Here is a 14,069-nt window from a genome sequence, read left to right on the forward strand (position 1 = left end):
AATCCTGTCTGCAGGGGCCCAGGACATGCAGCTGTTTCAGGAAACTGCCCCGAGACAGACGCATGCTAGCTCATGGGATACAAAACCCAACACCGAAAATCCCATCTTCCCAAACAGTGATCTTGTTATGTCGTGTGAAGGACAGCTGGTGATGGGAGCCTGGCTGCCACGGAAGGCTGCTGAGTCTCCACGCCAGAGACACTCGGGAGCTGGGAGTGCAGCTAAGTGTTCACCCCCACGCTCACCCCCACTGCTCCTGCTCTGAGTTTCCCTCATCTCACTACAGAAAAGGCAGTGCTCTTCAGTACATAACAATCAGAGACTCTAGCCACACCGTGTGTGTGTGTGTGTGTGTGTGTGTGTGTGTGTGTGTTTCTTAAATACTAGTCACATTTCCCATTGTGACTATTAATTTGCAATGTTTCCAGTTCCATATACCTAGAAAATCTTGGCAAGATTATTGACATTGTACCTCAGGAGCTGTGGTGTGCACTCGGGATTTTCCTAGGGTTGGATGTGTGTGTGTGTTTTTGTTTGTTTGTTTGTTTTTTTTAAAGCTCTTTATTGTAATATAATTGCTTTACACTTTTGTATCAGCTTTTGAGGTCCACCAAAGTGAATCAGCTGTATTTATACATAGATCCCCGTATCCCCTCCCTCCTGTGACTGGATGTGTGTGTTTAAAGTGCTGTTTATCTGGGACAAGTAGAGTGGCCTTTTATGGAAAGAATAAAACAGTTGAACTGCTGGAGCCCTTTCTGGCTTTGCCAGAAACCCACGTCCAAGTCTGAGCTGTGCAAATAGATGACCAGAACTTGGTCTTTGACTGTAGCACTTTCCTAGGCCAGTTTGAAAGGTCCGTCTCTTTTTGGAGAATAGAGAGGTTGTGGTGGGCATTGGGTAAAGAAGTTAAAGCCAAAAGCCCTGTCTTTTTCAGGCAACCTACAGAGTAAGTTGGGAAAGCATATGGAATTATAGTAATAATAGCTAGCATGTCATGAGCATTTAGTGTATGCCAGGCATTGTTCTAAGTGTTTTGGATGGTGTTGGATAATTCCTGACTTTGCCCCTTTGTTTTCTCTTGATAGAAACCCCTTTATTCCTGTAGGGTCTTTGTCCTTGTCCTTGGTGGTTGCATGGACTAGATAGAACAACAGGATGGGTAGCAGTGGCCTGCTGCTGCCCAGCCAGATTCTTCTGATTAGAGGTATCCTGCGTGCGTTTTTTCTCTCAATCTTTGGGTCTTTATTTAAGCCACCGTGCCTGTTGGCAGTTAGAGCTGCCCTTCAGGATTTGTTGGGGAGGATCTGTATTCCTTTTGCAGCCATCCTTTCTTCCCTGCCCTCTTGCAATGAATTCAGAGATGGAGAGCTAGAAACTTGACTGCTTGCCTCCTTCAAGACAACCAGCATTCTCTTGTCTGCAGTCTGTGTAATAAATACTGCATCTCACAGTGCCCCAGAGTGGCCCCCTTCCTCCCCAACACCACCTGTCAGTTGGTGGTTCTAGTTCCTGAGGGCTTCCACCAGTGCATGAGTTAACCTGTACCAAAGAGCCCTGCTCCCAGCTTCACATCACTGATGTTAGAAAGCTCAGACCCCCCGGCAATGAAGCCTGAACCCACGTCTCTCTGCTGCTTTGGCCAGGGCTAAACTATCCTTTTCTGGACCACGCCTTTCTCTTAGAAACCAGCACAGTCAGACTCTTTTCCTTGGACTCTCTCTGAAAAGATGCATGCTTTTTAAGAAGGCACTTATAATGGAAAATGGCTATCATCTCATTTACCATACCCTCTGCTCCTCGGTCACGCACACAAACAGGTAGGGCATCCTGGAGAAGAACTGTCATTACCACCAGAAAACGAACAGTGTTTGGCTTCGGGGGCACCCTAGGCCTAAAATCAGAAGCTGCCATGTACTCAGTCCCAGTGAGAAGCTTGTGCTTTCCAATCTTTTCCACCCAACTTCTGACACGAGCCTTCCTCCATTTATCTGACAAGCTAGCCAAGGCACTTGCCTGGGTCATGGCCACTTACTAACAGGATTCAGCAGTCTCTGCCCTTGACCCAGGGTTGAGCCTGCAGTGGTAGCGATGGGCCCAGTAAGGTAGAAAGGAGGTACCAAGCAGGGGAGACAGTTCTAAAGAGTGTTTGCCCTGATATGTCAGGGGATTGTCCCAGACTCTCTTCTTTCTCTCTAGAAGTTCTACGTGGTCTTCCTTAATTAGCCCTTCTCTCCTATAAGGCAGTACCCATTCAGAATTCCTTTCCTCCAGCCTATTCGTTATCTCCCCCCGGGTTCATATCTCCTTAGATGCTCCCTCCTACCCAACCACCCCAGATGCTCAAGTCCCCTCCCTCTTTCCTTCCTTCCTTCCTTCCTTCCTGCGTTGGGTCTTCATTGCTGTGCGCAGGCTTTCTCTAGTTGGAGTGAGCAGGGGCTACTCTTCATTGCAGTGCGCAGGCTTCTCATTGCGGTTGTTTCTCCTGTTGCGGAGCACAGGCTCTAGGCATGCGGGCTTCAGTAGTTGCGGCTTGTGGGCTCAGTAGTTGTGGTGCAGTTGCTCTTTGGCGTGTGGGATCTTCCCGGACCAGGGATCGTACCTGTGCCCCCTGCATTGGCAGGCAGATTCTTAACCACTGCGCCACCAGGGAAGCCCTCAAGTCCTCATGTCAAGCCCTCACCCAGAGTTTGAAGGTTAAGAAGCCCCAGTTTCTATTGCCTACGCTCCTTGGAGAGCAAAGATACGTTCCTAGGTCCTCTGTTGGAACATTGAATTCATTTTCCTATTCTGGACTCTGGTTTAAGTGTTAAGCATGGTTACTATACTACTTCATATACAGTGGTGGGCCCTGATGGGATGGGCTGGCCTGAGAATGCAACCGTCATTTGCAACATGTTTCTATGGAAAAATAGTTCCTCCTCAGAACGGAACTTTTGGTAAGTTGGGAATTTCTTGACTAATATGCTGCAGCAGATTTGCATGTGCCTTGTAGAAGCATTCTCATTACTTTGTAGTCACCTGTCACAAATGTAAGTTCTTTCTAAATGCCAAATGCCAAAGATAAATACACACACACCACTTCCTACCCAGAATGTTTGCTGGAGAGCTATGCTCAGCTCCTGTGATTGTTCTGGGAACAGGTGAGACTGAATTCTCAATTTTGACTGATTCAACCCATTGTCAGGCAGCACTAGATACAGAGGTGTCCCTCATTCCACAGCTCATGTGTCCTCACCTGCTTGGGTTTTTAATGATCTGCTGTAGGAGGAAGATAACGCCTTTTCGTGTGAGCAGGAAGAGCCCAGTGAGGGGTTGCTCATGGGAAGAGCAGCCAGTTGGGAGTTTAGTGGTCACTTAAGTGGTACAGTCATGTTGCAGCCCAGCCAGGTGGAGACAGGTTCTGAGAGTGCTGGTGCCGGCCTTAGGTGGTTTCTATTACTTCTTGTCCTGCTTGAGCTCTGCCCTCTGGCCATGGTGATTTCTGGAGCAGCAAACTTTGTCCCAGTCTTTTTTTTGATATTTCCTCCTCCTTCTTCAACTCCCTCTTTGAAACGGTAAGAATAAGAAGGTAGTCGTTTTTCCATTTCCAGAGGAAGATGCAGTGGAAAGAGGCACGTCTTATTCAGCACCTTCCAGTGTAGAGCTGGAACCAGATAGGACCCGGAAGGCCTGTTTCCCAGCCTCAGCATAAAGACATTTTGAGGAAACTGCATTGGAAAGGGCGGAGACAAAGGGTTAAATCTTCACCCAGGTAGGAAGGCTGTTGCATAAACGCTGAGAGAGGTTTGTGGGGTTTTTGTTGTTTTTGTTATTTTTTTGTTTTTTTTAAGATCTCGTGCTTCTTTTTTACTTCGTGTTGGCAAAAACCCCAGGAGAAGATGGGAGATTCTGGGAGGAGATGATTATGCTGGGTGAGTCAACTGAGCTCCCCAGCTGCCGTTTTTAGTTCCTCAGCTTTTCTGTAACAGGAGGCAGTTTGGGGAGGGGTGGGAGGCAGGGGGGAATGCTGATTTGTGCAGCAGGACAGAAGGCAGGTGTGTATGGGTGAATTTTTTGGCTCTCTAGGGTTGACAGGGCCTTGCAGTCAGTACACTGTTCAAGGAGGAAATATTAAAGCAGAGCTCTCAGTGTGGCAAACAGTAAGTAAATGTCTCCTAAAGTCACTGTCACTTCCCCAAATCAGTAGCTCTTAGAATGGCTCGAGCTGCATTGCATTGTCACAGCAAGACACAGTGGTTTTGATAGCAAAGCAGTGGAGGGATTGAATGTGGAGAGGCAGAGAACTGTCTGAAGTGGGAGGGCCTGGTAGTTGTTGGGCAGCAGGAAGTTCGAGGAGAGGGATCCCCCTCTGTGATGAAAGGAGGGCTTGGGCTTGACGGAGGGGAGCCAAGGATGGGAGTGGAGGGCTGCTGGTCCTCGGCTGTGCCTATATTCTGAGTCTGTCTCCAGTTCTCCTTGGTGACCACCTTTACCTTGAGCTTTGTGAGAGATGAGAGGCCTTGTCACCACCTGAGAGAAAGCTTGTTTAGTGGAACTAATGCTCCATGGATGTCGTCTGCCTTTGGGAGAGGGGGTCTTGTGGCCCGCTGCCCACTTGGATGTTGTTTGCAGAGAACACTGATTTGGGTTACTGGTGTGGATCCCATAGACTGTGGTGAAGATGCCCCAACATGTTTTCTTATTTATTCATTCGTACTCATTGATTCATTCATTACCTTACTGAATACTTCCTCTCTGTGCTGTAGGCATTGTTGTGGGCCATGAATCAGACAGACCAGGGTCCTTCCCTTTGTGATGTAGCCAGACAGTAACCGACCAACTTCAAAGGGCAGCAATGCCTTGAAAGAGGGGAAAGGGGTTTGTGGCAAGAGGTTTTGATCTTCCTTCCTCTGCCTATGCTTAGCTCCTTGGGGGAGATGGGGAGCAACTTTAGGGATCAAAAAGTTGTACCACTTTTATTCTGTGTATATTCTGTACGTATTATAACGTGGGGCACTGTTAGGCACTAAGGGCATACAAAGGTGACTTCTGACTTCTCAGAGCTCAAAGAGGGGGTTAAGGCATAGAGGCACAAAGTCAGAAGAGCTGAGTGGAGACAGATAGAGTGCTGTGAGAGTCAGAAAAGGGAGAGATCCCGCTCAGCTAAGAAAGTGTCTGGATAACTATTTGAACAAAGGGATTTGGGATAAACAAGGTATAAGAGGGTTTACTTACCTGGTTCACTTAAAAGAAGGTATATGAGAGCTGAAGCCTTTTAGTGTGTGTGTATCTGTGTAGCTCTTCATACCACAGTTCCAGTCCGTTCCCTACCCAGCAGCCAGAGTGGTGGAGCTGAGGTCCCACTGCAGATCTGTCTGACTCCAGGGTGACACCCTTCACTACCTCACCACATACAGCCAGACAATGAATGTGCTAAAGACAAACTACTAGGCAAAGAAAAGGAAGTTAGAGGGAGGCCCAGGCACCTCAGCTGCACTGGTTAGTCTCCATCAGCTCCCCACAATCCTCTGTAAAGGGAGCCAGCCCTTTCTGCTGCAGGCTGCCTTCTGCCTCCCCCAGAGCCCTGGGCTGCTGGCAGCCTGGCTCTCCTGTGATATGGAGGAACTTGTTGGTCTCCATGGTTACAGTAACCCACTGGTACGGGAGGAGCCGAATGGAGTGCAAGGCTGGCAATGTGAGCTTCCCCCAGCCCTTGGCACCATGTGGTACTGGTATGTCGGCTGTTTCTTTGAACCTTTTCTGAGAGGAAGGAGTTAAGGAACTGATGAGGAAGGGAAGAGCGGGCACACCTTCCTCCCCCCTGGGCTGCTCAGAAGGCAGAGGTGCGGCTGCCTTCTCATTCACCCACTTCTCATGGCAGGAGTGATTTCATGTAAGGAAGGAGAGTCCTTTTTGTCTGACAGCCCAGCCATGTTAGAAATTTGACTTTTCCCCATTCTAGAAGGAATACCAGTTTTGCTACACTGGTATTTATAGTCAAGTTGTTAGAGATTACAGCTCTTCTCAGGGCTCAGAGAACCCCTGTAGATGGGAAACAAGGGTTCCTACCTGAAAGTGAAGAGAGATCATAGAAAATATTGTCGAGACCTTACTGCGCACCAGGCACCGTAGTCAACACTGGTGTGGATTTTCTCATTTCACCTTCACACTAATCCTGTGAAGTGGGAACAGCTAGTGTCCTCGTGTCCCAGGTGAGGAAACTGAGACCTAGAGGCTCCAAGTGATCTTGCGGGTGGTGTTCACTGAGCTTGGTAAGGAGCGAAGGCAGGGCTCCCGCCAGGTCCGGCTGTCTCCAGAGCTCTGCTGTGCTATCCTGCCCCCCACCCCCCTCCCCAGTAAATAAGCAGAGATACTGTCATGAATCTTGCATACGGTTCCTCTCCTCTCAGTCTCTAGAAAGCAGGAACCAGGTCTCTCTGGGCTTTGCAGTGGGCTCCAGAGGTGGGTGCTCAATGAAGGTTTGCTGAACGGGCGACAGTAATTGGGGACTGAGATAGAGACCAGGCCCCAGTGAGCAGAGTCTCAAGGCTGAAGTGGTGTGGAAGCCTCTGAAGCCCTGGTTGCTCAGTAGAATCCACCATATTTGAAGAGAAGCCCAGCATTTCAAAGTGGCTGAGAAGACAGGAGATTGGAGGGGTGCTCCTTGCACCGCGGCTTCCATGCATGAGCTGTCGGTGGCTCAGCTCAGATCTCACTCCGGGTCAGTGCTTGCCTGCTGGACTTCCCAGACAGGTGCTGGCTCTGCTGTGGCTGCTTTGAGGCGCATGGGCTCCCTGCATGGCCCAGGCTGCAGGGCTGGTCTCCCAGCCTTGCGGTGAGACTTGCAGCTCAGAGAGCTGGAGGGCAGCGAACCACCTTGCTTTTTGGCTTTGCTGGCCGCCTTTGTCAGGGAGGCATCTCCCTGGGCTGGAAAAAGGGAGCAGCCCTTTGGCGGTTTCATACAACCCCACCTCCCCTCTGCACTGGAGTATTAAGGGGTTGTGGGGGTTCCCCAGGTGGAGACATCACAGTTAATTCCGGACTCTTCACTGGTCAGTGCTTACCAAGCTTTACCAGAGCTCTCCTACCCAGGATGCTCTGCAGATTTAGTGACTCTTGGCAGTTGAGAGTGACAGTTGCTCAGGATCAAAGGATGCAAAGAAGGCTCCTGGATGCAGTGAAGGAAGAAGGTTAAGGACCTAGCGATTTGCCACGTGATGTTTCTGCTCTGTCCCGCCCTGTCTCTCCCCAGCCTCTCTGTCTGGTACTTCCTCAGTTTACAAAACCCTTTACTGCCTCCCACAAATAGTATTGAGGAAACAGTCCTTCTGTCGCATTGCAGAATCCTGGAGACTGGAAAATGAAGCCATTTGATCCTGCTGTGGTGTCTGAGTGGAGGGGCAAACCTGAACTCAGGGTCCAGAATAGAGCCTGACCTCGTCTACTGAGATGAGGGCCCACTTTGGGAAGGAGTGAGAGGAGGGGGTGCTGTGGGACCCCCCGGGTAGGCCTTTAAAACAGCCCCTGCCTCCCTCACTGGCCTAACCGGACATTGGCGTATTAGCATTCCTGCTGTCCCCGCACCTTTCCCACCTTCCTAGTCTGTGGAGGAAAGAGTCAGGGACTTGTTCTTTTGGGAGAAATAAGAGCAAATTAGGCTTCAAGAAGGGTTGAAGAGAAGCTGGTAAAGGGGACCATGAGGAACAGCAGAGTGCTGGAGTGGACTCGAAAGCACTGGTCTCAAGTCCCAGCTCTGCACCGGGAGGCTGACCTTGGGCAAGTCTCTTAACTTCTGTGCTTAAATTTCTCCTCTGTAAAATGAAGATGCTCCCTACCCCGCGGGTTTATGGTGTGGAGAACATGAGAAGTACGTGCCAGCAGATGGTAGTACCAGAAATGTCGAATCTGTTGACCAGGGCTCATACATAAGGTGAGCACTGAGGAGCACAGTCGCCCAGAAGTCTGTGCTCAGGTGCTGTGAGGGCACCAGGAGGCTTTGCCCTTCCCTAGAGGGGTTTATGGCCTCCCAGCATGAAATCTTCAAAGAGTTGCCTAGTGGGAAAGAGCCTGGCCTAGGGTAGTGAAATGAATGTGAAGTTGATCTGACAGCCAGAAGAAAGGCCAACCAGAACACAGAACACACATGGGGAGGGTGCTAGTTTGCCGCAAGGTCAGCAGATGCCTAGACAGCAGGGGCTTGGCTAGAGGAAGGTGTGAGGAATGGCTGCCCCCAGGGCCTCAGAGTTCTTAAAGAAAGCAGTAATGGGGGGGGGGGGGGCGGGCTCGGTATGGAGACTTGGGGAGGTGGGTGGGAACCTGGAGATAGGCTCCCAGAATAGGGGCTGGAAGGGATTTAGAGGGACGTTTGGTTTGTTCTCAGCTTTTGGGCAAAATTTAGTTTTAACCATCTCATTCTCTGTCAGTGAAAAAGATTCTTACTCTAGATCCCATAGACCCAAGGGGCTTCACAGGGTTCCTGACTCTCTTGATATTATGTCCAAAATACTTTCTAAGTGAAACACTGCTTTCTGTGATGGCTGGTTTCTGCTCTCCCCTCCTCCACCCTGTTCTTGGTGGGTGGCTTGCTGCTGCTGTGTGGGGCAGCATGTCTGATCCACATGCGCTCCTCCCACAGATTAGAGCCCTTACCCAGGTCCCACCTGCTGCAGGTGAGATAATGGCTTTATGACAGCCTGGGCTGGAGTAAGTCTCCTCCTCACCCTCTCCCAGCTGTTACCCAGCAAAGCACCTTGGGGAGGGTGGGGCAGCCCACTTCCGGGGAGGGGGAGGGAGAAGGAAGTTGATCTAAACCCGCCTCTTTCTCTCTCTGTCTCTCTTCCTTCCCCTTCCCCTCCTGCCCCTTTCCTCCCACCTTGCTCCTGGGTAGTGTCCGAGGACTGCATGCATTTCCTGGCTACCAGGCCCTGGCCCGCAAGAAGCTGCGGGGCTTTGGCCCTGTTGCTCTCTTTGCCAAGCCCGGGCTCTCTCTGCTAGTGGTGGTTTCGGTTGCGACACAGTCCAGGTTCCCAGGCAGGAGCCGCTCAGCCTGGCTGCTTCGCTCCTTTTCATTGAGGAGGTGGTGGAAGGTGTCGCCTGCTTCAGCTGAGTAAGGGTGGCTGACGGAGCCAGCGGCCCCCGCCCTGGGCCTGGCTCTTCCCGGCCTCTGTACTTTGCCCTCGCTGCCTGACAGGTTCTGCTGTGGGCTCTGCTGAATGGAAGTTGCTGGTAGTCCTTGTCCCTTTCTCCAGCCGGGTATGTTTCCCCCCCACCCTTTTTTTTTTTTTGCTGTGGAATTGCCCCCTTCTCTTTCATCCTTCCCACCCCAAACACAGGATCTTTGCAGAGTTGCTAAATGGAGCCAGGCACTGACCAGCACAGGGAAGTGCTCTTCCTGGGAAGAGGCACTGGCTGAGAAAGGAAGAGGGGCAAATACCCAGAGGAGACTCTCCCCTTAGGTCGAGTCAGCAGCCCCAACCAGTGTGAAAGGAACAGGCTGGAGACGGGCAGAGGCCCCGTGCTACAGGGAGGGGAGACAGATCTGGGGCAGCTGCCTGAGGCCAGTGCCCAAGGGACACTTTTCCTCCATTCCACAGTGCCCAGGCTCACTCTGCCTCTGGCCAGGGAGTACCCACCTATCACCGATCTCAGCTTGACCCCTTCCCGGCCCCAGGGAAGTCTCAGGACACACAAGGCCAACCCTGAGTGCAGAGCCCCAACGTCTGAGCTTTTCTAGGGGAGAACTGTTGATCGGAGCCTCCAGCATTAGGGAAGGGGCCCTGCCTACCTGAGTCAGCGCCGGGCCTCTCGGGGTGGAGGCTGTCTTCCGGGCTAAGCTGGCAACATGCCTAGACTGAGTTCTGAGATCCCAGGTTGAAGGGCCTACTGGATATAAGACTTTTCATCCTCATGTCCTGCATTCTCTCCTCCTCTTGATTGAGGACCCCAAAGCTGTTTAGGCCCTGCTTCTGAATCGCCCTGCGTGTAGGAACCTGTGTGTTTTGCCATTTGCTTCCAAATACTGTCTCACAGGGTGACCCCTTGTTCTTGCTGAAGCTGCCGGAGAGCCACGGTGTCTACTTTCAACAGACTTCCTCAGACCTTTGGGGCCACCTCATGGTGTGATGTTGGGCAGGGCTTTAAGGATGTCTGGCGCCCATGTCTTACTGTGGGCAAGGAGGATGGAGGTGGGGAGCAGAACATGGCCTTGGCTAGATCCTGTGGTGGCCCAGAAGGGCAGCTAGTCCTCAGCCCCGCACCCTGTTGGTGAGCTCTGAGTCCAGGTTACATGGGCCTAGTCAGAACCATGGAAGGGACTTTCTCTCCATGATAGCCACCCACACCCCTACCTGCTCTTCAGCCTTCAAAGAAGCCGCCTCGCATGGAGCCTTGGTCCAAGGAACATTTCCTACCAGAGACTTTCTCCTTTCTCTGCTTCCTCTCCATGGGCTCTCCTCACCCTGTCCCTCGTCCCTGCTGTGGGGAATATATCACAACATCGAAGAGGCAGAAGGGGTAAGGGAAGGACTGTGTCCTTTGAATCCTGAGAATTGGGTAGTTTGGTCCTGAAAGGGGAGTGTGTGACTTTTAGAGCAGGGAGTCAAAGAGCATGCACCAGTGTTCTCTGGGTCCCAGACAAGCAGAACCTTCTCTTTGTCCTGGATGCCTAGCTTGGAACCAGCCCTTCACAGCTGCCCTGTCGAGTTCCCTCCTGTGAAGGCTAAAGGTGCTGGTGCAGGCCAGGTGGCCGATGCTCAGCCGGGACCTCTCCCTAGCGGGGAGGGCCCCACAGCATCTCTTGGCCACTAGCTGCACTGTAGCTGGCTTAGGAGGGCTTGACTTAGATGCAGAAGTCTTGTTGACAGTGAGACTTCTGGCTTTGCAATTAGGCTTTGTACTGTTTAGGAACTAAAAATAATGGCAGTCATGGTTGTTCTTTCTTGAGTGTTGAATAAGGCATTTTACACGTTTTCTGTCACCTAATTAATGTGAAATAGAGACTATTTTATCACCACTTTACAGATAAGGAAACTAATGCTAGTAAGTGGAGGAGCCAGGACTGGACAGAGCTCCTCAGCACCCGTGTGTGGGATCATCCCACATCGGTCCTCTTTGGATGATTTCCTTACTGCTTTGTAACAGTCTCGTCTCCCTTTTAAGGATGTTGTTGATAATAATAAAGTTAACATGTGTTGAGTAAGTGGCAGATTTGGGACTTGAACCTTGGCAGTTTGTCTCTGCATCTCTACTCTTATCCACACCTCTCTATCCCAGGAAGGAGGAGGGTTGTTGCTGTTCCTTCAAGTTCAGTGTGCCAGCTGAGTCGGGCGGTGGGGGTGGGGGGAGGATGCTGTCCTGCTGTGGCACACAGAGCAGCCCCTGGGGCAAGAAACATGGAGAGGGATGGGCAGTGCAGAGCTCAGGATAGGCGGTAGGATTCCCAGATTTGGCTTCAGGAGCAAAGGACCCAAATCCTCAGGTAGACACTAAATTCTCTTTCCAAACTTTGAGGACTTGGGGACTGCCAAGATCTTGCTGCCTTTGACTCATATCCTCAGAAAACAGGAGAGTGACGAGAAACTTAGGAGGTGAATTAGAGGTTGCCAAGGAAACTTTTTCACCCATCTTCCTTTCTTGAGAGTTGGGACGGAGGGAAGTTTTTCCCTAGTCATAGCCCCTTAGGGCTGAAAAGCGTCGGGTTGGGGAAGCACGCTTCTTGCCAAGGAACCCTGGACAGTTCCTTGGGTGGTAGCAAGTCATTTCTTTTCTCTGTGGTTTTTGAGGGCTTCACTTAGAGCCAGAAAGGACTGTGAGAGAAAGAGCTTTGAGTCACACTTCTCTGGCCACCCTGCTCCCCTCCAGATTTTCTCCTTGAAGTTTCCAAGGCAGCTCTATATGGTCCTGGGATGAGGCTCTGGCAGCACTTTACCCCTGTTACACTGGAGCAGTGGCATCACGTGTTCTGGAAGAGGCAAACCGGGGCTCATGGCCAGAGTTAGACCAGATTCTCTCTCTCTTTTTAATATTTATTTATTTATTTAGGCTGTGCAAGGTCTTAATTGCGGCACGCGGGATCCTTGTTGCAGCATGCAAACTCTTAGTTGCGGCATGCATGTGGGATCTAGTTCCCTGACCAGGGATTGAACCCAGGCCCCCTGCACTGGAAGCACGGAGTCTTACCCACTGGACCAGCAGCGAAGTCCTATGACCAGACTCTTAACAGTTTGATGGGGATGTAATTCATATCCCATATAGTTCAACCATTAAAGTGTACAATTTAGTGGCTTTTAGTAAATTCACAGAGCTGTATATCCATCACCACAATCAAGATTTCATTAGAATATTTTCATTACTACAGAAAGAAACCTCACAGCCCTTAGTTGTCACCCCTAAGTCCCCTCACCCTCCTCAGCCCTAGACTAATCTCTTTCTTGTCTCTATGGATGTGCCTGTTCTGGAGATTTCAAATAAATGGAATCGTACAACCTGCAGTCCTTTGTGACCAGCTTTCTTCACTTAGCGTAATGTTATAATGTTTTCAGAATTAATCCATGTTGTAGCATACGTCGGTACCTTTGGGGGTGGGGGCGGTGCAGCGCACCGTGTGGCATGTGGGATCTCAGTTCCTGGACCAGGGATCAAACCCACACTCCCTGCGTTGGAAGTGCGGAGTCTTAACCACTGGACAACCCGGGAAGTCCAGTACTTTTTATTTTATTTTTTTAATTGCCAATGAATATTCCACTGTATGGATATTTCACAACGTGTATATCCATTTATCAATTGATGGACATTTGTGTTGTTTTCACTTTTTGGCTTTTCGAATATACATTGATGTACAAGTTGCTCTTTGGTATGTAGCTCACAGTGGAATTGCTGGATCACATGGAAATCTACATTGAGCCCTTTGAGGATCGTACAGGTCTTGATACAGACATATGTTTTCATCTGGACTGTACCTTTTCTGTGTTGTTTATGTACCTGTTGGTGCCAGTTGTTGTCATTTCTGCTTCCTCACACCCTTATTTGAGCTATGGGATATCTAAGGATGGCAGGTGGTGGCCTTGCTCAGACCCTGTCATTCCGTTTTTTCATTGCACAAGTACACAATTGAGTATCTACCATAATCCAGTCTGTCTAGGTGCTGGAATGTATCCTTGAATAAGTGATACACGCCTGCCTACATGAGCTTGCATTCTTCTCGGAGAGACAACAAATCAGTGTAAAGTGATATGTAATAAGGATGAATTGTAAAGCATTGGGTGGCAGTCAGTGCTTTGCAGTAACTCTGATCCTGCGACTTTGAGATGCGGCCTGATCAAAGTGTGAACGGCCAGCAGGGAGGATGGTAGACGGTGCTCTGCCACAGGAGGTGGAGGAACTGTTGGGTTGTTAACAGGGGATGTATTGCCAGGCAATGGAGCCCGTAATGGGACAGCTCAGGTCCTAAGCTCCAAGGTCCACGGAAAGTTGAGGCTGGACTGTAGGCTGTGCTCTTTTGGAGGGAAGGCAGGAGCTCTTCCCATCTCCTTTTATCTCCCTGCCTTATGATTCTTTCTTTGCAAGGCTGCCAGCCTCCCAGAGTCTTCCGCCATATCCCATTCTCTTACATTTTTTGCAGAGCTGAGGGCAAGGGTGTGGGGAACAGGAAGGGCAGCGTACTTAAAGATGTGCGTGTTTCTACCCTGCAGCCCACCTTGGGACACCTTGACTCCAAGCCCAGCAGTAAGTCCAACATGCTGCGGGGCCGCAACTCAGCCACCTCTGCTGACGAGCAGCCCCATATTGGCAACTATCGACTCCTCAAGACCATCGGCAAGGGTAACTTCGCCAAGGTGAAGCTGGCTCGGCACATCCTGACTGGGAAAGAGGTGAGCGCTGGGGTTGAGGCCATGGCAGCATCTCCCAGCTGTGGATACCCTGGCAGGGAGTAGTGGGACTACTCCCACAGCCAGCCTTTTGTTTATCAGGCAGAAATGAGATCTGAACAGATAGGGGTGCTAAGAGGGATAGGCCCAAAAGGAGGCAGAAATATAAAGGAGGAAGTAGGTTCGAGTCCTGAGTTTAGCCTGGTCATAGCGGTAATTTTG

At 50.5% G+C, this 14,069-nt stretch overlaps 1 protein-coding gene across 10 annotated transcripts in view; it reads left to right on the forward strand.

The window, feature by feature from the left end:
- MARK2 (microtubule affinity regulating kinase 2) overlaps nucleotides 1–14,069 on the forward strand; it is a 72,228-nt gene that overhangs the window by 42,853 nt on the left and 15,306 nt on the right. For 4 of the 10 annotated variants that reach the window (XM_057725890.1, XM_057725882.1, XM_057725881.1 and 1 more), the window contains one exon: nucleotides 13,671–13,850. In XM_057725890.1, the coding sequence (XP_057581873.1) occupies nucleotides 13,671–13,850 (180 nt within the window). Of the gene's footprint in view, nucleotides 1–14; nucleotides 1,208–3,593; nucleotides 3,755–3,875; nucleotides 3,915–8,773; nucleotides 9,235–9,584; nucleotides 10,495–13,670; nucleotides 13,851–14,069 lie in introns of those variants that run through there. The other 6 variants (XM_057725889.1, XM_057725884.1, XM_057725888.1 and 3 more) reach the window with 6 other exon arrangements.

Source organism: Hippopotamus amphibius, chromosome 3, assembly GCF_030028045.1.
Source record: "Hippopotamus amphibius kiboko isolate mHipAmp2 chromosome 3, mHipAmp2.hap2, whole genome shotgun sequence".
In the NCBI taxonomy this organism is placed as follows: Eukaryota; Metazoa; Chordata; class Mammalia; order Artiodactyla; family Hippopotamidae; genus Hippopotamus; species Hippopotamus amphibius.